This window comes from Podarcis muralis, chromosome 9 (genome assembly GCF_964188315.1).
Source record: "Podarcis muralis chromosome 9, rPodMur119.hap1.1, whole genome shotgun sequence".
Classification (NCBI taxonomy): Eukaryota; Metazoa; Chordata; class Lepidosauria; order Squamata; family Lacertidae; genus Podarcis; species Podarcis muralis.
Genome location: NC_135663.1, coordinates 80,979,341 through 81,003,520, shown reverse-complemented (window position 1 = coordinate 81,003,520; position 24,180 = coordinate 80,979,341). Strand labels below are relative to the sequence as shown.

The 24,180-nt window shown below is 48.1% G+C and overlaps 1 protein-coding gene across 2 annotated transcripts; it reads right to left on the bottom strand.

Moving 5' to 3' along the window:
- Positions 1–4,029: 4,029 nt before the first annotated feature.
- Positions 4,030–24,171, bottom strand: ISL2 (ISL LIM homeobox 2). 2 transcript variants are annotated; one of them, XM_028744650.2, is made up of 7 exons: positions 23,998–24,171; positions 23,028–23,267; positions 21,476–21,747; positions 16,712–16,995; positions 12,325–12,492; positions 4,364–4,476; positions 4,030–4,233 (listed from the first exon to the last, which is right to left on the bottom strand). In XM_028744650.2, the coding sequence occupies exons 2-7, from the start codon at positions 23,198–23,200 to the stop codon at positions 4,200–4,202; spliced, it is 1,044 nt and encodes a 347-aa protein (XP_028600483.1). In that variant the 5' UTR covers positions 23,201–23,267; positions 23,998–24,171; the 3' UTR covers positions 4,030–4,199. The 2 variants fall into 2 exon arrangements, with proteins under 2 accessions (XP_028600483.1, XP_028600481.1); XM_028744648.2 differs by having other exon boundaries at positions 23,028–23,217.
- Positions 24,172–24,180: the final 9 nt, after the last annotated feature.

Sequence of the window (24,180 nt, the reverse complement as noted above, 5' to 3'; positions counted from 1 at the left end):
AGGCAGGGACTAGCCCCCAAGATGAGATTTATTGCTGAGCAGGGAATTTGAACCCTGGTCTCACCCAGGTCCTAGTCCAGCACACTAACTGCTACACAACAATGGCTCTATGGATATTGTAGTCTAAAATGTCTAGAGAGTAGAAGGTTGAATAAGGCTGGCCTGGGGAATAGGGAGGGGGAGAATGGATATTATATTTTAAAAAGAAAACAATCAAAAAACTTTTATTTAAACAGATACCTTTTGAATGAAGCAGCATGTCAGCCGTCCTCATTTTTGTATCCCATCCCCCAAAATCAAGCAATTCTGCTAGAAAATAAATAGATAGATAGATAGATAGATAGATAGATAGATAGATAGATTGTTGTGGTTTAGTCGTGTCCAACTCTTCGTGACCCCCTGGACCAGAGCATGCCAGGCACTCCTGTCTTCCACTGCCTCCCCCAGTTTGGTCAAACTCATGCTGGCAGCTTCGAGAACACTGTCCCACCATCTCGTCCTCTGTCATCCCCTTCTCCTTGTGCCCTCCATCTTTCCCAGCATCAGTGTCTTCTCCAGGGAGTCTTCTCGTCTCATGAGGTGGCCAAAGTATTAGAGCCTCAGCTTCAGGATCTGTCCTTCCAGTGAGCTCTCAGGGCAGATTTCCTTAAGAATGGAGAGGTTTGATCTTCTTGCAGTCCATGGGACTCTCAAGAGTCTCCTCTAGCATCATAATTCAAAAGCATCAATTCTTCGGCGATCAGCCTTCTTTATGGTCCAGCTCTCACTTCCATACATCACTACCGGGAAAACCATAGCTTTAACTATGCGGACCTTTGTTGGTAAGGTGATGTCTCTACTTTTTAAGATGCTGTCTAGGTTTGCCATCGCCTTTCTCCCAAGAAGCAGGCGTCTTTTAATTTCGTGGCTGCTGTCACCATCTGCAGTGATCATGGAGCCCAAGAAAGTAAAATCTCTCACTGCCTCCATTTCTTCCCCTTCTATTTGCCAGGAGGTGATGGGCCCTGTGGCCATGATCTTCGTTTTTAAATAATAATAATAATAATAATAATAATAATAATAATAATAATAATATTTAATGGCATAGGAAGGGGGAAAGTGCAATTGGTTTAAACGACTCTGAGACTGGTTTGACTTTGGCATTTCTTGCAAGTGTGAAAAATGAACGATATTTTGTTTCTAAATGTTTGGAGGATCACACCAATGGCTCAGTGGTTTCAGTCACCAGGCAAGCTGGTTCCAGGTTTGCTGCAACGCAGGAGGTCAGGCCTCTGCTACTGCAGTCAATATGACCAACAGTATTTTTCTCCACTGTAGGACAGAGGAGGCTTTTAATGAGTAATAAGAAGGGTTGCAACCCCTCCCATAAAGACTACATAGCAAGAAAAGAAAGAATTGCATTTCCAATAACGGTCATTGAACAGATACACACTCTCTCTCTCCTCTGCCTTTGCTTCACTATCTTTCTTGGTGCTCCTTCTGTCCTCCCCCAAGTGGCAGAAAAGGGTGGAAGTGGGAATGGAAATGGAATGACTGACCAAAAGGAAGCTAACCGACAAGCTTGAGCAGAAGGCAAAGGTAATGCACTTTCCTGCAAAGACCTTGGTCCAGCCTCTCTCTCTCGCTCCCTCTCAGCCTAACCTTCTCCACAGGATCGTTCACATCCACCTGAGCTCCATGAAAGAAAAGCAGGATATTTGCAATGTAATAAATCAGCCCCATAGACTTACAGCCTCTACTAACACCCTTTCAATAGGGCTGGGGAAAGCTCCGTGCTGAAGCCTTGGAGAGCCACTGCCAGGCCCCGTAGACCGGGAGGAGAGAGATGGGCCAAAGGTTGGACTCTGTATCTGGCAGCTTCTGGTCTTCCTACAAGACCATTATAAACCCATTTTGTTACAACCAAATGGCCTATAAATTTTTGTAAACTAAAATAAAAAACTCTCCATTTGCTATACAGAATACAATTTTAAGCTATCTGGTCTGTCATGACTTCCTCCAAAGAACTATTGTGATTGCTGGCTTTTGTGAGGTTGTTAATAAGGAAGCCTTAGTCTTCCTCACAGAACTGCGGATGTGTCAAGTGATCTGCTCTAAGTGCTTCAGGGGTGACTTTAGGCTTCCTTGCACTGGTGCTGTGACAGAGATGATGCCTTGAGCCCCTTCCAGTTCTTGGGGTCCTGCACCCAGTGAGGGTTGGAATCTAATAGAAGTGGAACTAGTCAGATAATTTATTTGTAGGCCAATGACCTTAGCCAAACACTTAAATGTCCTCATCAGCATCCCAAAAGGAGCCGCCAAGTTGCAATAGCTGCAACTAAGTGATGGTGCCTTCCACCACCACCCCTCACCTAGCTGCCAGGTAGGAGCTAGGCTGGAAGCAGGCGGGAAGCTGGAGACACGGAGACCTGAATGTGCTGGAGCCAAAGCTGTAACTCATGGAGAAGCAACATCTTCCCTCCATCCCACACTGAGGTTGCATATATGTGTAAATAAAGACCACAGCCTCTGCTGACCTTCATTCCAAGGAAACCAAGCCCTGGGTAAGTGCCTAGAACTCCAGACTCTTTCACTGCTTAGAGACAGAGGAAAACATCCAAAGAGCAGCTTCCCACCACAAAGTGCATATACGTCTATTCAGAAAGTGCCACTGAAATCCTGAGTGGGTAGACTTCAGCTTGTGCAGATGCCAGCCCGGGAAAAGACAGGTTCTGAGCACATCACATTGGAAAAATTGGCACTAGGCTTTCTCAGAGGCACTTCAAAGCATGAACCAATTTGTGAAAACTGCTGAGTAGTTCAGGGCTGGGGACCCTTTTTCAACCCAAGCGCCACATTCCCTTCTGGCAAGCTTCTAGGGACCACATGTCAGCAGCACATGGGGCCAGAGCCAAACATGCATGGAGCAAGGAATTCAAAATTTGCCTTTGCACAGTGAGTTGATTCCTGCACACACCCCTCTCCATTACCCGTTTCATCCAAACAAGAGGCACAATCAAGGACACAGTCCAGCCAGACAAAAACATTCAAGGAAGGGCAAAGGAGGTTCAGAAGGGAGTGTGGCTGGGGAGCAGGAAAGTCCTGAGGGCTACATAGAGAGCCTAGGTGGGCCCCATCTGGCCCCTGTGCCTGAGGGTCCATGTCCCTGCACTAATTCAATCAGCACCCTCACGCTGCTCCTCTCTTGTCACAGGAGCCTCTGACACCACTGTGTGAGACCCTGGCTGGATCTTGGAGCCTCCTCACCTTCCGCAGGGAAGTGAGGAGGAGAGGGAAGACGCATGGACACACCTGCCCAGATCAGGGCCTGATCAGGGCCAGGAAGGCGGTGGAGCCTCCAGCTCCCATACAAGCTTCCAGTCTGATGTGTGGCTGAAGGAGAAGCGGGTTTTATATAGTTCCAGTCTGTCTGACCTGGGGAAACCCTTCCGTGTTAAGATGTCTTCATTCCACACAAACACACACAGGGAATGTTCATGTGGCCTCCATATTTGACGGCAGTGATGATCCTTAATCCCAGCCTTCTGATCCTGTGTGGCAATGATTCACACAGACTTGCAGCACTTTCTCATCAGGTATTTGTTCGTTTTTATTATTAAGGTCAAAATATCAATCCCAACCATTTTATCTTCTGCCGTAACAATAAATAATAATAACAACAATAACTTACTTTGGTCTGCAATGGCCTAACAAACCTCACCTCCATCCAGAAGATAATTTAACATTGGCAAGAGAAGTGGGGGGGAGGGTACTTTAAGTCTTGCAGATAGTTTTCCAGCAATCATGCAGGCTTGGAGGGGGGGAGGGGAAGAGAGAGAGAGAGAGAGAGAGAGAGAGAGAGAGAGAGAGAAAGAGAGACAAAGAGAGACAGACAGACAGACAGACAGATCCCCCCTTCCAGGGCCAGCAAACAAATATAAGGGAGTTCAAGATTTGTCCAGGCTCCTGGCATAGCGTGGCAAATGGCACCGGCAATTCCAAGACGATCAGGTTTGCTTCTTCCCAAGTGTGTTTTGTTTGTTTGTTTAAAAAAAAAAAGACAACGTACTCTAAAGCTACCATTACATGAGTCAGGAAAGTCATCCTAGTACAATCAAGAGGTATTCACGGAGGGTGGGGGCACGGAATCCCTTGGGAGTCTTGCTCTGCTCCCCCCCGGTGTGCTGGAGAGGGCGGTGCAGTCCAGAGGCGGGTGCCGCTTACAGCCATGACGGTTTAGGAAAGATCGGGGAGCTGGGTTTTAAATAAAAGATAATAATTTAAAGAGTTGAGTTTGCTCGGAGCTCAGGAGATCTCATGCAGGGATCAGGAGCATGCGAAAGTCCATGGGGAGGTGGGGGTGGTAAAAGGAGGCTCTTCTCACGTTTCCACCGGGCTGGGGACCATGCTGTTGGGGGTATCAGGGAGCTGAGAGGACAAGGAGGTCACGTCGCTGCCAGATGAGTTGCCCAAGGAGCCGGACTCTGAGAAGGAGACCTGCAGGGGCAGAGAGAGAGGGCGACAAGGTTGGGGATTAGTCAAGTGATGCCAATCTTGCAGCAGGAGTGAGCGGGGAACCGTTTTTCAGCCGGGGGGCACACGGCCTTCTAGGCAACCTTCTGGAGGGACACATGCCACTGGGGCAGGTGGAAAGGGGCGGGGGGCTGAGCTATAGAACAGACTGTGGGAGATGAGCTGCCAAACCTAACAAAAGCATATTCTTGCTAGTTAGGATGAGAAGGCGCTAATATCACAGAGCTGGATTGCTGAGGCAGATACACGGCCCATAGAAACGCAGTTAGCAGAGAGGGCTCTGTGTGGCGCCATTTGCCCTGCTCTCTTGGAGAGGAAAGAACAGAGCACCTCCTGTCCCTCCCGCCCATCAGATGCAGACATGCCTCCCCTCGCTGGAGCTGGGTTTACTGTAAGTATTTTGCCTGCATAGTTTTTACTGCTTCCACTGCTGTGAACCAATAAAGTAAGTTGCTGCCTGATATTTTGTTAAGTGGGGTAAGAATGGGGAAGCCACCTTACTTTGTAGCAGGACTTGCTCAAAACAAGTTTTTACAGCTCCTATGCTTTTTATTTTGCTTCCAAGGATGGGATTTTAAAACTCTGTTTAACCCCCACATGCAGGTGCCTGGAGGGATAAACTGCAATTTAATTGCATTAAAACTCATCCCACACAGACTCCCCAAAGAGGCTCAGCCAACACCTTTTCTATGGTCTTTGTAACACCAGGTGAGGGTGAAGATGTCTTTATTGACGCAGGGAGTTTGCTGGTTTAAATCAGACTGTAATCTGCTCTATGCCGTCTCTGTTGCTCTTTCACTTTAATTTTTATTTTAAAATGATTTTAAGCCACCCAGAGAATATTTATTGATGAAAAGATACAGGAATTTATTTGCCCCAGTTCTTTAGTTTTTAAAACTTAACTCACAGGAGGCTGTCTCCTAGCAGGTGAGACCATTTGTCCCTCTGGACTGGAATTGCCTACTCCTTCCGACAACAACTCTCCAAGGTTTCAGGCAGAGAAAGCCTTTCCCAAAGTGTGCTGCCTGATCCTTTTTAATATCCTTCTGCATGCAAAGCAGATGCTAGGGTCCCCAACCCCCAAAAGCTCATCCCGAAAACAGATATCAGTTAATATTGCCAACCCTTTCCTTGTTGCCAGGGCAAACTGAAACACAGCTGAAGGCAGAATGAGAAGCTGCTGAAAAGATATAGGGGATTTGAATTATATCAAAAAGTGTTTTGGGGCAGCACTCAGCAACATTTGATGCCGCTCCCCCAGCCCTCATGCTGCCTTCCCAAAGCTGGCCAGGTGAGGAGGCACTAGGCTTTGGGAAGGAGGCAGAAGGCTCTGGCAGGGTCCCCGAAGCCGAGTTAGGGCTTGCCCATCTTTTGGACCCTGCCAGAGTCCCTTCTTTGCACTTCCCTGAAGCACTCTTGTAGCTCACTGTGGGATATTTACAAGGCAGTCAAACCAACAAAGCATGTTTGCTAGGCAGGCACATGATCAGAGCTGAAGCTCACAGAGTTTTCCTGTAAGTTTGCTAGACAGAACTCTGAGACAGACACTCCCTCTGTGCCCTGACGGGGGGGGGGGGGGGCATAGCCATGTATAATTACTCACAAGGCTTGGCACTTCCTCTTGGCTCTTTGGCCTCTCTTCACTTTTACCTCTTCATCTCAGCACCAAGTCAGAAAGGTGAGAACAACCTGCATATCTGAGCTCCATTGCTCAGACATGCTAGACTTAAGCTAGACTTAAGCATGTCTATCTAACTGAATTACCATTTTAAGCCTGTCTGAACAAAGCTGCTGTATCTGTCATTCTGCAACAGAAATGTGGAATGAGTAAGTGTTATTTTTACCTTTTACAAGAATGTTTGTATGATTATTGTTTTAAGGGGGAAATACCAGGAGAACCCAGTCTGCCTTAAGGCATCCTGGATTACTTAAACTAAAAGGCTTAAACTAACCTATCTAAGCTTCACTTTTAAGCTACAGAGGGATGCACTCTACTGAACTTACAAATGTGAGGAAGGAAGGAAGGAAGGATAATCTCTGATAAATCTATACATGTCTATTCACATCCCTACACGCGCTTGGTATGAAAAGCGGGAGCACAATCCAGTGGAATGAAAAGGAACTGAACATGAGCACGTCCTCCTCATGTGCCGGAGGACTCCCAAAGGAATATTGTGAGTGATAGAACCTTCTCCCAAACTGTCAGGATCCCAAACGCTTCATTATTCAAATGTGAGGTGTGCCACTATATATTTCCTAAAAGGACTCAAATAATGGGGAGAAAGTAGGGGGCTCGTCATCTGAGCTTCATCAGTCGTGGCCAGATCACACTCACTCACCAAACCCATGAATAATGGACCTAAATAATGGGTGCAATTAAAGGGCACTGCTTGAAATTATTTGAACTGATTAATTCAAGCACGGTTCCTTAAACACACCTAATTACGTAGGGTCAGAAGTTCACAAACTTTGGTCTGTGGGTTGCTGGTAGCCTGTGAGCTCTGTTCAGGTGGTTTTGTGGAAGGCTTGCAGAGCAACGGAGGATCTCTATCCGCAATGCCTTTCCCTCCCACCCTTTTCTTTTCCAACAACATAGATTCAGTCTGAACAGGCTAGATTTATCAAGCAGTACCACTGATTTAGATGTCTGGGGTGTTCTCCAACCCATTCAGGTAACTTGCCATACTGTATCACAAGAGGAGGGAACCTCTGGCCTGGGGCCCAATGTGGCCCCCCAAACATCTCTATTTGGCCCTCAAGACCATTCCCAGGCCACATTCCTTGCACCCCAGCCCTGCTCTGCACACTCGTCAAGTGCTCTTGCCTGACTGTAGAGTGATCCTGCCACTTGGGTGGGGGGGGGGGTAGAGAGGGGTGTGTGAATGTATAGCAACTGGACCCTCTGCAAAGGCAAATTTTATACTCCTTTTCCCAGCCACATTTCCCTCCTGCATTGCCTCCCAGAAGGAAATGTGGCCCTTGGCTGCACAAAACACTTTCCCTTCCTTCCTCTAGCAGGTTTTCCCTCCATAAGGCTCTTGGGAAACCAGAAGGGGGGGTGAGGGTAGAAGGGGAGGCCTTCACCTTTGTCCCAACATCATCCTTATTCCCCCACAGAGCTACAATTCCCAGAGTGGTTTAACGGCTGATCCCTCTTCCCAATGAGCTCTGGAATTGTAGCTCTTGGGAACAGGGGAGGCTTCTATCAACTCCCTGCACCCTTAAGAAACTGCAGTTCCCAGTTTCTGGGGAAGAAGCCATGACTGTTAAAGTGGCACATAATGCTTTCCCTCACGGTCTCCAGTTGCAGAGCCCCCTTGAGCCTTTCTCCTGCAAAGAGGAAACTGTTCTGTAAGGAATTTGACAGACTTCCTGCACACTGTCTAGGCAAAGCTCCAGTGGCAGCTATGCAGAGCCGGGCTCCATATTTCATAAACTGATGTATAGGACCCATATTTCATTTAGTGGCACTTCCGTTTCTAGCAAATGACCATTTAATTATGCAGGCAGCTCACCCATCTCAATTCTCCATTATCTTAACTAAATATTGCACCAGATTCATTTTTGATTATCCTCTAAAGCATAATCAAGATACAGGAAATAATGCATTAGGAGGGGGAGAACCTTCCATGGGCACACATTCCTCAGTATCCCTTTGTAATTAACGATACAGTTTCACGGGCTTCCCATCAGCAGTTCTGAGCTGTGATCCAGCAGGAGGACAACTCTATTTTAAGCCTGTTCATTTCCATTAGCCTGGCACACCTAACAACGGAAACTGGAATCCAGTGGTGCAGTTTTGGCATTGCAGCAAAACATCACAGCTGATGAACTGAGGCAAGCTGATATATACCAAATCAGAACACTGGTCCCTCCAGCACAGTACCGCCTGCACTGACGGGCAGAGGCTCTTCAGGCAAAGATCCTTCCCACCCCTACCTGGAAATGCCAGGACTGAACCCGGGACCCTGAGCTCACCAGCAAGAGGCATAGCTTAGAAAGGTGTTAAGCCGCTGCATGCTCAACAGCAGGCACAGGCAAACTTGGCCTCCAGATGTTTTGGGACCACAACTCCCATCATCCCTAGCTAACAGGACCAGTGGTCAGGGATGATGGGCACTGTAGTCCCAAAACATTAGGCGCGAGTGATCATGCTCTTCTGAAGTTTACTATACAGCGGAAAGGAGCAGCCAAGCATACTAGGACTCAATTTCTTGACTTTAAGAAAGCCGACTTCATAAAACTTAGGGAAGTGCTGGGTGAGATCCCATGGACAGTAATACTGAAAGGAAAGGGAGTTCATGATGGCTGGGAGTTTGTTAAGAGGGAGATAGTAAAAGCACAACTTCAGGCAATACCAATGAGACGGAAACATGGAAGGTGCCTAAAGAAGCCAGGGTGGCTATCTAAAGAACTTTTAACTGAGTTAAGATTAAAAAAGGATGTGTACAAAAAATGGAAAAGGGGGGAAACCACCAAAGAGGAATTCAAACAAATAGCCAGCACGTGTAGACACAAAGTCAGAAAAGCTAAAGCACAGAATGAACTCAGGCTTGCTAGAGAGGTTAAAAGCAACAAAAAAGGCTTTTATGGGTATGTTCGTAGCAAAAGGAAGAACAAAGAAACAGTGGGGTCACTCAGAGGAGAAGATGGTGAAATGCAAACAGGAGACACAGAAAGGGCTGAACTCCTCAATGCCTTCTTTGCCTCAGTCTTCTCCGATAAAGAAAACAATGCCCGACCTGAAGAATTTGGAGCAAATGATTCAGCAGAGGAAACACAGCCCAGAATAACTAAGGAGATAGTACAAGAATACTTGGCTAGTTTAGATGTATTCAAGTCTCCAGGGCCAGATGAACTGCATCCAAGAGTATTAAAAGAACTGGCAGATGTGATCTCAGAACCACTGGCAGTCCTCTTTGAGAATTCCTGAAGAACAGGCGAAGTCCCGGCAGACTGGAGGAGGGCAAATGTTGTCCCTATTTTCAAAAAGGGGAAAAGAGAGGACCCAAATAATTATCGCCCAGTCAGTCTGACATCAATACCAGGGAAGATTCTGGAGCAGATCATTAAGCAAACAGTCTGTGAGCACCTAGAAAGGAATGCTGTGATCACCAATAGTCAGCATGGATTTCTGAAAAATAAGTCATGTCAGACTAACCTGATCTCGTTTTTTGACAGAATTTCAAGCCTGGTAGATGAAGGGAATGCAGTGGATGCAGCCTACCTTGATTTCAGCAAGGCATTCGACAAGGTGCCCCATGATATTCTTGTAAAGAAGCTGGTAAAATGCGGTCTTGACTATGCTACCACTCAGTGGATTTGTAACTGGCTGACTGACCGAACCCAAAGGGTGCTCATCAATGGTTCCTCTTCATCCTGGAGAAGAGTGACTAGTGGGGTGCCACAGGGTTCTGTCTTGGGCCCGGTCTTATTCAACATCTTTATCAACGACTTGGATGATGGACTCAAGGGCATCCTGATCAAATTTGCAGATGACACCAAACTGGGAGGGGTGGCTAACACCCCCAGAGGACAGGATCACACTTCAAAACGACCTTGACAGATTAGAGAACTGGGCCAAAACAAACAAGATGAACTTTAACAGGGAGAAATGTAAAGTATTGCACTTGGGCAAAAAAAATGAGAGGCACAAATACAAGATGGGGGAACACCTGGCTTGAGAGCAGTACATGTGAAAAGGTTCTAGGAGTCTTGGTTGACCACAAACTTGACATGAGCCAACAGTGTGACGCGGCAGCTAAAAAAGCCAATGCAATTCTTGGCTGCATCAATAGGAGTATAGCATCTAGATCAAGGGAAGTAATAGTGCCACTGTATTCTGCTCTGGTCAGACCTCACCTGGAGTACTGTGTCCAGTTCTGGGCACCACAGTTCAAGAAGGACACTGACAAACTGGAACGTGTCCAGAGGAGGGCAACCAAAATGGTCAAAGGTCTGGAAACGATGCCTTATGAGGAACGGCTAAGGGAGCTGGGCATGTTTAGCCTGGAGAAGAGGAGGTTAAGGGGTGATATGATAGCCATGTTCAAATATATAAAAGGATGTCATATAGAGGAGGGAGAAAGGTTGTTTTCTGCTGCTCCAGAGAAGCGGACACGGAGCAATGGATCCAAACTACAAGAAAGAAGATTCCACCTAAACATTAGGAAGAACTTCCTGACAGTAAGAGCTGTTCGACAGTGGAATTTGCTGCCAAGGAGTGTGGTGGAGTCTCCGTCTTTGGAGGTCTTTAAGCAGAGGCTTGACAACCATATGTCAGGAGTGCTCTGATGGTGTTTCCTGCTTGGCAGGGGGTTGGACTCGATGGCCCTTGTGGTCTATTCCAACTCTATGATTCTATGATTCTAACATCTGGAGGCCCCAGTTTGCCTATGCCTGCTCAACAGGCAAGTTGAAGTGAACTAACCTTTACGTTTTCAGTGCTAAGTATTTGACAAAACTGCAGCCTCAGTCCAACATGGAGTTGACATTTTGTATTTACATCTCTCTCCCTCCAAAATTATCCCTCTTCCTCAAGCATTAACATGACCTTATTCTGGTGTATTCAGGTAGGGGATAAGGCCTTTCTTTCAAATACATCCCAGCAACTTCTTTATCACACAGTTCTGTGAGCACAGTAAGCTGCCTTCTTCATACCACTGGTCCACCTAGTTCTATATTGTTTACACTGACTGGCAGCAGCAGCCCAGGGTTGCAGATAGGGTGTCTCCCAGCTCTACCTGGAGATACTGGGGATTGAACCTGGGACCTTCTGCATACCCTACTGCTGGGCTGTGCCCCTTCCCCATTTTGTCTAGGCATCTACCATTGCCTGAAGACTCTGCCCCAAATGTACAGGTAAGTGCATCTTACACCACAATCCTAAACATCTGCTCATGATGCCAACATAGGATCACATTTGGTGATGCTGCATTGGGGCGGTTCTTGATGCAACTCCATCCTAACTCCACTTTAACTAATGGTGCAAGTACTCCAACAAATCATTAAAGGATCCTCTGATGTTGCAATGGGAACCCAAACTTAGGTACCTGTTCACATACATATATACATCCAGAGGGCCAGTTTGAATTTATATTAAGCAGCACATACCTCAAACACACCAGCACAGATGAGATTGCACTCAAGATCACTTAACACACCACGAAGCACAATTTGAAGAGCTCTTTCCCTGTCCCACAAAAGCAGGGAAAAGTGCTAAAGGGGTCTCAGTTCCTGCCCTCTCCATCTTCCCACTTATGTCCACAGTGATCCTCATCCTACACAGAGTGTAGTGATTGTTCGAGAGTGCTTAATCCACAGTACAGAGCACGGATGGTTCTTGTGTTGTGGCTCTCAACCACCGTCCTCCCAACCTCCTTTTGATCCCCAAAAGTCTGAGTCAACACCGAGGAGAATTTGGGTTGAAGCAGGCTTGCTTAGGAGATGCGTCCCAGTCAGGGAGGTGAGCTGGGTGTCACGGGAATGAGGAGGGCCAGCGGAGCCGTGAGGCAGCTGGCTGGTGGAAGATGCTGGGCCTGTGTGCAGGGAGCTGCAGTACAGAGCTGTGTGCCCCACATGACCTTCCCTGTGCCCCCAAAGCAACCTGAATGTCCCCACGTGTGGTAGAGGGCACAGCGTTTAAGGAGGAATCAACCGCTCACATACAGTCTGGGAGTGGGTGGCGATGTTTTTCTTAGGCTTGAGCCACAAAGGCCACGAAGGTGCGCCTTCCCCACTCTGCTCCCAAGCTGGTTCAAAGGAAGACCTGGTCCTCTTGGCTGTGTGTTCCCACCTCTCCCGGTCCCTTACCAGTTGCTGGAAGGCTGGCTGGTCCAAGTCGCTCTGCAAGGCGAAGTCACTGAGTGCTTTCCAGGGGGGCTGATAGGTTTGCACCTCCACTGCGTTGCCCTGCACAGCGCTGTCATGGCGGATTGGGCTGCCGGCCACCAGTGGAGTCCCAGTCAGGCCCTGAAGGCTCTTGTGGAGGAGTGAAAAGAAAGGAACAGTCAGCAAAGACTCAGCCCAACCCACCTGTTCCCAGAGGAAGAATCTGGCAGCAGTGACAGACTTGGATGCATCATCATGTGCCAATGTCACATCCAGCCATGCGCTACAGATCAATAATAGCAAATCACCCCTGGTTCTTTAAAAAAATTATATAGTCACAAGACTTTACAATGAAGCAAAACAATTTCTAAGACTCAAATGTAGTGACAAAGCAATTTATGGAGGTCTCTTCCCACCCCACCCCCAAAAACACCCACGGAAAGGCTAGGGTATCTGCATATGTGTTGTCAGAAACTTTTTCAGATCCATTGCAAGTCACCTCAGGGATCTTGTCAGTAGATCCCGATCTACCTTTTGCTCACCCTTGTGATAAGCCATGCCCCCAGATGCTGAGTGTAAAGGGGCTGATTATGGCTGCTCAGTAGCAAGAATTCTTGACATGTTCAGGGACAATCTCCTGTTTCATATTACTTGGTATTTTGCAAAGCCTTGGACTGAGCCCCACCTCAACCCCCCCCCCCCACTGATACTCAGTTGGAAGGCTGGTGTATTTTGGAAAACCCCAATTTGCAGCTGCTTATGATGGCAAAAGGGATGTACCTCGGCCCTCCAGATGTTTTGAGACTACAATTCCCATCATCCCTGACCACTGGTCCTGCTAGCTAGGGATCATGGGAGTTGTAGGCCAAAAACATCTGGAGGGCTGAGGTTGAGGAAGCCTGGGTTAGGGGGAGGAGAATTCTCTTACAAAGTGCTCCATATCAGGGAAGAATGGACAACAGAAAGAAGTGGAAGAACCCAAATGGGGGAGGGGCTAATCAGCAATTAATCATTAATTAATGCTGGATTAGCCTACAAAATCTGGCAGTAAGGAGGGAGGAGAGTGAAAAAAGTTTCCCTTTATTCTCCTCCTGCCCCAATCCAAATCCTTTATAATAACCAAACTGGCTTCACCAGCAATAACATATTTTCCCAGAAGGGCAGCAGTTGGTTTTTCCACTTTGCCACAAGGAGAGCAAGTGCTCTTCCCCCTCTCAGTTTGATCTGTGGCAGTAATGGAAATGAACATTAAATGATTTGGTTTCTAGAGAAATTAAGCAACACTTCCACCTCTGATGGTCAAGATACGTCTCCTGCCCGCCTTCCTGATCCCACTCCTCTCAAGGCTTTCGCCTCCCCCACCTCAAACCCCTTACCCAGATCAAATATGCTTCACAGTTATTTATAGGGAAGAGCAAAAAGTTTGTTTATTCACTGGCATTTCTACCCCGCTTTTTGCTCCAAGAAGCTCAAGGTGGTCACATGGTTCTGCCCCTCCTCATTAATGCCCCAAACCAACCCTGCAAGGTAGACTGGGCTGAAAGGCAGCGATTGAGCCCCAAGTCCACAGGGGAGTTGAACCCTGCTCTCCCAGTGCTAGTCCTAACCACTACGCTACACTGCCTAAATCACATATAGTAGTTTTCTAAAGAGTTTAAAAGGCAAACAAAAGAGGTGGGGGCTAAATTTTGATTCATTTTTCAAACATAATTTTAATATATTAATTTAATCTATTAAAAGTAATAGGATTTATTTATGATGACATTATCTGCTGGTATATTTGCTGCAGAGCCTTAATTGGAATTATATGGGTGGTGGCACTAATAATTGCTCTGGGGGGGGAGCCAAGAAGCAGTTTAAATTAGCATTATCTTCTCATTCTTTTTAATTTGCTTGAGCTTGCCTGGAAGTTTTGCATGAAACCCAATCAAAAGAGGGTTCTCTCCCGACAAAATCCCTAAGAAAGTGCCTCCCCTCAAGGCTGGAGCTTCCTGCTGTCATTTTCTACAACGCCCATGAACATGGTTTTGAAGCCAATTAAAAGCATTTTGGGGCTGGGGGTGAACCACCAGGGGAAGATGCAATATTTAATGCCACCGGGGTAATTATTAATTAATCAATAATAAAAACAATATGAGTGATAACATTCCAGGAGCAAAGTGTTCCCTGCTATGCCGATAACCGTCTCCCGCGAAAGCGAAAGCGAAGTGCACGAGGTTGCGAACTCTTTCGCCCTGACCCTGCGCGAGCCTCGCTCTGCTCTCCAGCTCGGCCCTTCCGCGGAGACCCGTTTGCGCGTCTGCTAGGAAGGAAGGAAGGAAGGAAGGAAGGAAGGAAGGAAGGAAGGAAGGAAGGAAGGAAGGAAGGAAGGAAGGAAGGAAGGAAGGAGGGAGGGAGGGAGGGAGGGAGGGAGGGAGGGAGGGAAGGAAGGAAGGAAGGAAGGAAGGAAGGAAGGAAGGAAGGAAGGAAGGAAGGAAGGAAGGAAGGAAGGAAGGAAGGACGGACCCTGGATGGCAGCGGGGACAGGCCCGTGGCAAAGCCCATGGAAGTCAACGGGCCTGGCCTTAATGTGCAGCCATATATTTCCTCCCTCGTCCCTCTCCTCGCCAATTTCATTACAGCAGAAAAGTGACAATTGTTCTAGAAGGGGAAAGCGGGGAAATGGTGGTTGTGGTTTTGTTATACTTCATTTTAACAATAAATGGATGCATTTAGATGGTTTCCCATAACAGTATAGATGGAATGACAAAATCCACCGGGTAATTATTCCACACATTGAGAGTTATTGCATCTTTCCCATTCATTTCAATGTAGTTTACGCACAGAGAACCTTTCTGAGAATCCTAATTGTAGACCTGGGAGCGACCCTCCACTCTTGGACTATGTAACCTTTTTCGTTATAGAGTCCTGTGCAGCACCAGTCTGTGCCCGTTTACTCGGACGTTTCAATGGGGACACGCTCCCACATAGCTGGGCATTGAGCAGCAGCCTTCACAATATTTCTGTCCTACAAAAGCCCTGTAAAATAGAGGCAATAATACTGTTCCCTATATTCCAAGTAAGATTACAGTGGTTTGCCGCGGAGGTGTGGGCAGAAAGACTTTTCCGGCTCGTATATTGAAGTAGCACAAGCCTATTCCCGGCTACTCAGAAGTAAACCCCAATTAAGTGTTCATAGAGGTACAGTATTGCTTTAGCCAGTAACAACACAATTTCAACCATGTCTACTCAAAAGTAAGTGTAATCGAATTCAGTGGCGCTTACTCCCAGGTAAAATGGGGTTAGGATTGCACCTGATTTACCTGGGACTCGGGAATAAGTCCCAAGGAACGAAACAGGACTTTCTTCTCAGTGCACACGGCTAGGATTACACTGTTCGTGACACCGGATCTGTTAATGTGCCCCTTTGTGGGTTTCAAGCGCCCTTCAAAAATAGATTATATATTAAAAGCAAAAACATTATTGTTGTTCTATTTTTAAGATGGGGCGCCAAGTTTATTTAATCGGAACTAAACTAATTTAGCAATAGATTTTGCTCAAAAAACACTTGGTCTTTTAAGAACTTTCGATTATTATTTTTTTTAAAAAAATTCACCCGAATACATTTTCAGGGACGCTCTAGAGACACATTGTATTAGGGATATATTAAGAGATCTGGTGTCATGAAACCTTCTCCTAGTCCAGCTTCGAGAAAGGTGGCCTTGTTTAGTTTGTTGTACCAAAAAACGAGAAAGAGTCTTGTGGCATCTTAAAGACCAAGGCACTGCCATCTATATAAAACGTAATCCAAAACACTGCCAAACACACGTGCGCGCGCGTGTCTAGGGGTGTTAGGCAGGAAGGGAGAGGGATCCTAGTGATGTGAAAGGCAAAAACAAAACAGTTTGCCTTTTAAAACAGTCAGTGGTCCCCCACCTGCTGTGATGAAATTAGAAACCTGTTAATACACGTTTGAGTTTCGCTCCGATTAGACCATATTATAAGGATGTAGCTTCTACAACTGTCACGTACACAACATTTATCTTCCTACATCTTCAGGTGCCGGCGAGCACCTTTCAAAAACGAGAGAGATTGGAGAGAGGAAGGGAAGCCCTGCGCCACTTAAGCCATAGGTGTTCACTGCAGACTGTGCCAATTCAAACCGTCCGCGGATGCAAAGCGTGGGTTCGTGCTGGTGGATCAGGCCTGTCCAGAAGCCAGTTTAAATCCTCTCCCCGAAATCTCTAGGAAATCCTCCCCCTTGACTTGGGGACTTGGGTCTCTCGAGATGGAGGGGGCTCTCCCGACCCCCTAGAAAAGACCCGGCCATTTGTATTTCAGGGAGGGCGAGGGCTCTTCAGACGTGCAGAGGAAGGGAAGGGGCACTTACGGCTTTGTCGCTGTGCTGCTGCTGCTGGAGCTGCTTCATGAGGATGGACTTCTTCTTGTCTTTGCAGCGCTTGTTCTGGAACCAGACGCGGATCACGCGCGGGCTCAGGCCGGTCATCTCCACCAGCTGCTCCTTCATGAGCGCGTCGGGCCGCGGGTTGGCCGCGTAGCAGGTGCGCAGCGTGTGCAGCTGCTTCTCGTTCAGCACCGTCCTCACGCGCGTCGTCTTCTCCGCCTGCTTGTGCACGTGTGGACGCAAGGAGGGTTGGCGCCCGGGCACGGAATCTGCAGGGAGGGAAGGTGGCGGGAGAGAGAGAGAGGCTGGTCAGGAGGGGGCAGGGAAGATTGCGCCCCCCCCCGGGGGGGAAAGGTTGGGACGACCCGCCCAGCTCGTTCAAGGGCGCGCCTTCCGGGGCTCAAGCCGCCCCCATGTCCCAGACTGAGAAGCCCTCGGGGTTACCCTTCGTGGCTTTTAGATGTCTTTTAGTTACAAGTTTATTGTGTATGCACCGCCGCAGAGAGCTCTTTAAGACGTTCAAAACTATTTCTGGCTAATGTTTCTAACTTATTTTAATGGTCTTATTGTATGGTCTTATATTCCTGTAAACTGTAAAATATTTGTATACTTCTGTAATATGATACAGGGGTATACGAATATTTTTATAAATAACTAAATAATTAATAAAGTAATTGTTTTTCCTAGTTCTTCGCAGATCATTAGTCAGTGAACCTGCACATTGATACCAAAAATTAGCAGCAGCAGCAACAACAACAACGCAAAACTGAGCCCTTTCTGGGGGGGGGGGGGGGAGTGACTGGCACCTCAGGACTGGCAGCTCCTCCTTGAGACAGCAGAGGAATTTTACTACGCCCCCCCCCCCGGCGCAGTCTAGGAAGAGGCTCAACTCGGGGCCGGAAAGGCAAACGCGGCGTGAAACAAAACAAAACAATACCAACACGCGCAGCTTCTAAACTGCCGTTTAGTTGTACAATAATTGCACACCCCATAACTAAGTCTCTGGGAGGGATTGCCGCCCGCCCCCCCCCCAAGAAAACGCACCACAAGGTGTAGGGAGACCACTGGGCAGCGTTTGCACGGTCTCCCCGCTGCCCTGGAAGGGGCTCCCGTCTCCCGGCGGAGGGCGCCTCTCCGCCCAGCCCCAAGGGGCGGCCAACCCGACCCCGCCACCGCCCGGAGCCCCGTCAGGCAAAGCTTTCCCATTGAAGATCAAAATAATAATTAAAGAACAGGTTGTACAGGAAGTTGCTATTCCTGTATTATTATTATTATCATTATTATTATTATTAGCCAAGTCTAACAAATAACCACGAATCTTCTCAGAAAAGGACCAACTTGAAAGAAACATGTTTAAATTAAAATATAGTAGCAGGAGTAGTAGCAATATTATTATTATTATTATTATTATTATTATTATTATTATTATTATTACTACTACTACTACTTTCGGCCTTGTTCCCCCCCCACACACACACACACTCCACAGGTTCTCCAAATAATGTTAAAGATGTCATTTCAAACGCACAAGCCGAGGGTTGGAGAGGGACTGGACAGTCTCAGGAGAGGCTGGGCTTGAATTTCGCAAGGTTTGTCTCTGTACACACACACACACACACACACACACACACACACATATCGATCAGACTGCGCAAAAATCAAGCTACACCAAAGAGAGAGTTTAGACCAATAAATCCGATTGTTGCACTTATTACTATTATTCTATTTTTTATTAAACAAATCCCAAACTAATGTTGGCCTCGAATATTTACGTCCTTTTAAAAAGGTGCGCGTGTGAGGGGGTCGGCGGGGGGATTTAGCTCAGCAATGACTCAGATGACAGCCCGGCGTTAAAAGGAGACGCATCAGATGTCACACAAAACAGATGTCGGGGGCGGGGGGGGGGACCGGGCGGCGGGAGAGGAAAGCCGAGACAAACGGAATTGCCTGCACTTTCCGTCCCTGGGAGCCGCGGCCTCCGGGCGAGGAACCGGCTGCAACAGACAGACGCTTTGCGGCAAATGTTAAGAGACGGATTAAAAATGAGTCGTCGTCGTCGTCATCCCACCGCAACACTTTTAAAACTAAATCATTTATTTATTTATCTGTTTATTAGATTGCTATATTATTCTAAACCCGCGTCTTTGGAAGGTACAGGTACAATGCATCACATACAGATGATTATGATAATAAAAATAATTAATAAAAAAACCTACAACAACTCAATATAGTTTCTGTGGTTTGGAGATGGAAGGAAGGAAGGAAGGAAGGAAGGAAGGAAAAAGAAAGAAAGAAAGAAAGAAAGAAAGAAAGAGGGAAGGAACTGTCCCAGTGTTAAGGAATTGCCAGCACAATCTTATTATGCATGTATGTCTACTTGGGAGTAAGCCTCACTGTATTGAATTTGGCTTGCTCCCTTGTAAGTGAGCCCAACGTCAGAGAACTCGAGGCTGAAATGTTTAATTCACTTACTCGAGAGTAAGCCTCAGGATGGAGCAGTGAAATTTCCTTCTGCGTAAACACCAGAGTGTTGCTCAGTTCAGTTGCAAAGCCAGCCTCGCTGTCCAGGGAGGACTTTAGTTCTAAGCAAATCCGGGGAGGTTTGGGCTGTAAGAATAGTAAAAGGAGTTCCCATGTCTAACTTTTGAAATCTATTTTTGTTCTTGTTTTTGTTTTGTTTTTGTTTTAAAGATGAACGGAAATCTGGTTATGCGCTGTTCCCCAAATTTTGTTTCAAACCTGATACATGGCCTCTGATTAAATCGAGAGTACATGAACAGCATCAATGTTTTGCGGGTGAGAAGGGTAAAACAAACATATTTTCTTCTGTTTCTAACCCCGCCTCCTCCCCTTAATCACTTAAGATCCCAGGACAATTTGCAAAAATTACATTAAAGCAATAAATTTAGGTAGCCCGTGTGAAAAGCAATTAAAATCCCAATATTCTAAAAGAGTGCGTACGTATGTATGTAATACACTAATTCCGAAAACTAACCGTGCCTTTATTAGGACTAATTCAACAGTCACAAAGGAAGGAATTCCCGTGCTGTTGAGCTGGGATTTCCCGCGTGGAGCAATAGAGTTATCTGAAATTTAATAAATTAAAATTGAGTGCGAGACACAACTTTCTGTGTTCACACTCCGATCCTGTTTCCTGAAGAAGCAAGTCCCCCTGCCCATTCAGCGGGACTTGCCTGCCTGGCAACTCGAATCAACTCTGTTTGGGGGTTTAGGTCTGAAAAGAAACTTTGCTGCAGGCTGCATGTGCTCTCTCTTCCGCGGCCCCCTTTTCTCCACGGAGCGGGCGAGGGAGGCGTTCCCCCAGTGGGTGGGCGAGAGAAACAGAGAGGGTTACTTTGCCTCCACTCCGAGGCTGGCAGAGACGTCGCTCAGAAGGGAAGCCCCCTGGAGGGGTATATTTTATCTGGTTTTCCTAAAAAGCCCCCAGCTGTGGAGACTGGGCTGTCCAACGAGGTCCAAACGCAGGACGAGAACCAGCGCCTTCAACAAAATCTGGAAGCTCTCCCCCTGTATTTTGGACCTCCCTGGCTGCCTATATTGTTCATCACGTGTGTAACTGAGGGGCGAGGGACTAGGACCAAAGTTTGCCACTGGGAGAGACTGGAGGAACGGGATTCAGACAGAATCCATTCACCCAACACTCCTAAGTCTGTGTGCCCACCATTTAAAGCAGACACACACACACACACAGCCCGCAAATGATCTGGGAACTGCAGCGCTTGGATGCACTAAACTACAGTTCCCGGGGCTCTTAAAGGAGACTGCTTTAAATGTGTCGCACTCACAGTACATTCCCTAGAAGTGAGCAGGATCTACTTTCTTCAAAGTATTGATTTTGGGGTGGGGGTCAGTGGGTTCACCATCACCTCCGCGTGTCTTCTCTGTAGGTTTAAAAGAGGCTAACTGAACAAAGCAAGATTAAGAGCGGGGGGGGGGGCACGGGGGACTCCCATCAGACCAGAGCTGGAGAGTATCAAAAGTTTGGGACATATACTCCTTCCTAACTCTGGATAGGTGGCAAGATTCTCTCCGTTTCCCCCAGCGATGTTTTGGAGTCCCCTCCCGGGCTGGCGCGGTCTCTCCCAAGCAGAAAAGGGCAAGAGACGCGGGGAACGGGAGAGGGAGGTCCTGGCTCCTCCTTTTATTTTCTCTGTCCTACTCCATTTTGCAAGCGCTTGGGGGCAAAGGATCTTCACTATTTGGTTCGCCTACTGGGGTACTTTTGCGCCTCCCCTGACCTGATGATGACAGCAGAAGTGATTGCATTCGGTCTCCTAAAGCTAAATCCATCTGTTCGTCTGAAAGGAGCCTCAATACACGTGTGTGTAGAGTGCATGGGTGGATCCAGAAAGGGTCTGCTGTTTGGAAAGACTCCTAGGACAGAAAGAGTTCCGTCGGCTGTTGCGGAGGTTGGGAAAAGAGAAGGCGGGGAGGCTAGAAGATGAAGTGCGGAAGGGCGGGGGGAGTTGTGGACAGAGAAGAGAGAGAATCAGAAACGAAGGAACAGAGGGGGAAAGTGAGAAAGGAGTCAGGGCGGAGGGAGGGAAGGAGGAAGGAAGGAAGGAAGGAAGGAAGGAAGGAAGGAAGGAAGGAAGGAAGGAAGGAAGGAAGGAAGGAAGGAAGGAGCGTGAGCTGAGGTTTCTACATTGCAGGGGGTTGGACTAGATGACCCTGGGGGTCCCTTCCAGCTCTCCAGTTCCCCGGTTCTCTGCTGGGGCGCCCGCCTACCTGCGAGCTGGAGGCCCTGCCGGGCGCCTTGGAGGTGTCCGGGGCTGCGCGGGGGGCTCTCGGCCGACCCGGCCCGGTCGACAAGGAGGCTGTGGTCTGCGCGGCAGAGCAGCTCGTGGTCCCGCAGCGAGAACTCGTCTCCCGGCAGGAGCTGCCGGCTGCACACCGAGCAACGGAAGCACTCCAGGTGGTAGACGTTGTCCCGGGCGCGCATCACCAAGTCGCTGCTGCTGAAGCCCGACGCGCACTTGGCGCACTTGATGCCGAAGAGCCTGCGGGGAGGAAGGGAGGGGGCAGCCGTCAGCGGGGGGGGGGGGGCGGGCCGGGAGGAAAGGGGCACCACGGGCTCCCCACCCCTCGCAACCCCCCCCCCCGGCCTGGCAGGGACTAGGTGGCCCTGGGGACCCTCCCAGGGCGGCCAAGGGAGGCTCAGGTGAGCGGCGCGGGCTGCACCGCGGTTACCCCCGCAACCTCCTCCGGGCAGGAACCTGGCGTTTCCCTCCGCTCATTTAACGACAGGCAGCAATAAGGAGGAAAGAACCAGCCCTGGCGGCCTCTTGGAAGGCTACTATTAGGGATACTCTAAGGCTATCCGTAAAGGGATCCATCCTTAAGCATTTGAAGATTTGTAAGCTCCTCGAGGCGGGGACCTAGGCTGCCAAAGCCGCGAACTTAATAACGGGCAACTTCCGCTCGGCAGCTCTTATGGTATACTATGATGAATAACGATTCAGATTTCAAGTCTCTTCAGACAGAGACCTAAGTTGCAGATGAGTGGTGCCAAATTAAGAATGATAAAATAAGAAGAATCGGCCTCTCTCGGACTCAGTTACGGAGAGTCCGTTCCGCCTCCCCATTGGCACACTGGTTATTAGCCGTCCTTCTTGCCAAGCTGGCTTTGGGGTTTGCTTTAGGGTGCCCAGGAATTTGTCTGGCCGGCATGTCTGACCCAGGCAAAGCTTGGCACAGCGGAGATCGGAAATGAAAAAAACAAATAAGCGGCACCTCTTAGGATAAACTGGAGCAATATAAGAAAATTAAGCCACCTGGGGGGGGGTTGGACTAGATGACCCTTGGGAGCCTTTCCAACTCTACAAATCTATGAAATCCCCCGCTTTCCCTCCCTCCGAACTCTATGTGAAATGTCTCGCTCTTCTCGCATCTGTCGGGTGGGGAACCACCAAGAGAGGATTGTGAAAAATGAGGCTTCCACAGGCGAGTCTTTCTCTGGACTTCCGGCCGTCCTGAGTTCAAAAACCAAAAAGACATCCCTCCATCCTCTGTGGCCTGAAATCCCCCCCCCCCCCGCAAGCAAGATTTCAACAACATAGAGAAGAGAGGGTAGGGGCAGGAGAAATTTGCCAAAATAAAGCAAACATTTGCAAACAATTAATCGAATAAATAAAAGGGCGTTGTGTGACAAAAAAGGCTCCGAAGAGGAGGAAAGAAAACGAAAGCGAAGCGTGGGGGGGGGCAACTGGATTTGCTAGGCGTGTTTTTCCTTCCGCTCGGTGGGCGTCCCGCTCCGAGAGGGGGAGGAGGTCAGCATCACCTGATATAATCCCTTTTACAGTACGTTTTGCCATCTCTCACAAAACAAGTGCAGGTCTCGTCCAAATACTGGCTACAATCCGCGCATTTCAGGCAGGCCGCGTGCCACTCCAGGTCCGGGGAGACCTTCAGGATGTACTGGTCGTGGATTTCGCTCCCGCAGCCCACGCACATGGCAATCCCGGGTTTCTCTGCCGGTGGAAAGGAGCAAAGGACACTAAGAATCTCTCATCAGGACTTTCTGGAAAGGGGGGCGGGAAACAAGTTTTCTTTTTTAAAAAAACAATCAGTCTAACACCAAACCAAATCAATCCGTAGAATTTAACCCCAAATCAGGCACCGGTTTGGGTGCTGCGGCGGCACCTCTTTTATAAATCGACGCCCCAGCAAAGCAGGGCATAAAAAGAAGAACTCGGGGAATTTTGCATCTTTGACTTTCCCGTATAACTTTGTTTTCCGACTGCACCGCAGAAAATAAAAACAAACGGCCACGTATTTAATACGCCCAGAAGAAATGAAGAAAAGAGAAAGAGAATCTGAGAATCTTTCCATGACTTCGTTGTATCATCATAATTGCTATCTTTATAGTTATTGCTAATTCTCCCTACAGTTTTCTGGAGGGTCGTTCAAGTGTTGGGCGACAAGCCCCCGAATAAAAACATGCTCGTTTAAAAATAAACCAGCAGCAAATTCTGCAACTGCCAGGTTTTGATAAGAATCCAGGAACGAAAAGGCAAACGGTGGCGTAAAGGAGAGGGGGGAAGTTATGCTTATAAATGCCTATCTATATATAGCCGTAGATATATAGATGGAACCCTTTTAGAATATTTGCTATGTTTGGCCATCTCCCCGCCCTCCGCGAAAGGGGTTTGCAAAAGCAAAGCTCCTCGCAAGAAAGCGCATTCCAATGCACCCAAATCTTTGCGCACAAGATCCCGGCCAGAGAGAGAGAAAGAGCTGGAGCCACTTACTTTTGGAATGATCCCCCATAGCACCCAGGAAGGAGTAAGGAAAGAGAAGGTCCACCATGCAGAAGGAGAGGCGGGGAGTGCTGGGCTTCGGGAAGGGGGCTCAGCCCCACCGCCGGCCGCTGCCTAACTAACTCTGCCAGCCCGGCGCGCGGGGAGGGCGGCTCGCTGGGGCCCAGGCGCAGC

Bases quoted from the DNA above. Each gene is read 5' to 3' on its own strand.
- ISL2 (XM_028744648.2), bottom strand. From the start codon at position 24,055: ATGGTGGACCTTCTCTTTCCTTACTCCTTCCTGGGTGCTATGGGGGAT. The intron at 21,748-23,027 runs GTGATGCTGACC...TCCTCCCCGCAG, and splicing joins TGTAAAAGGGATTATATCAG to GCTCTTCGGCATCAAGTGCG. The intron at 12,493-16,711 runs GTAAGTGCCCCT...CTCCTCCACAAG, and splicing joins AGCAGCACAGCGACAAAGCC to AGCCTTCAGGGCCTGACTGG.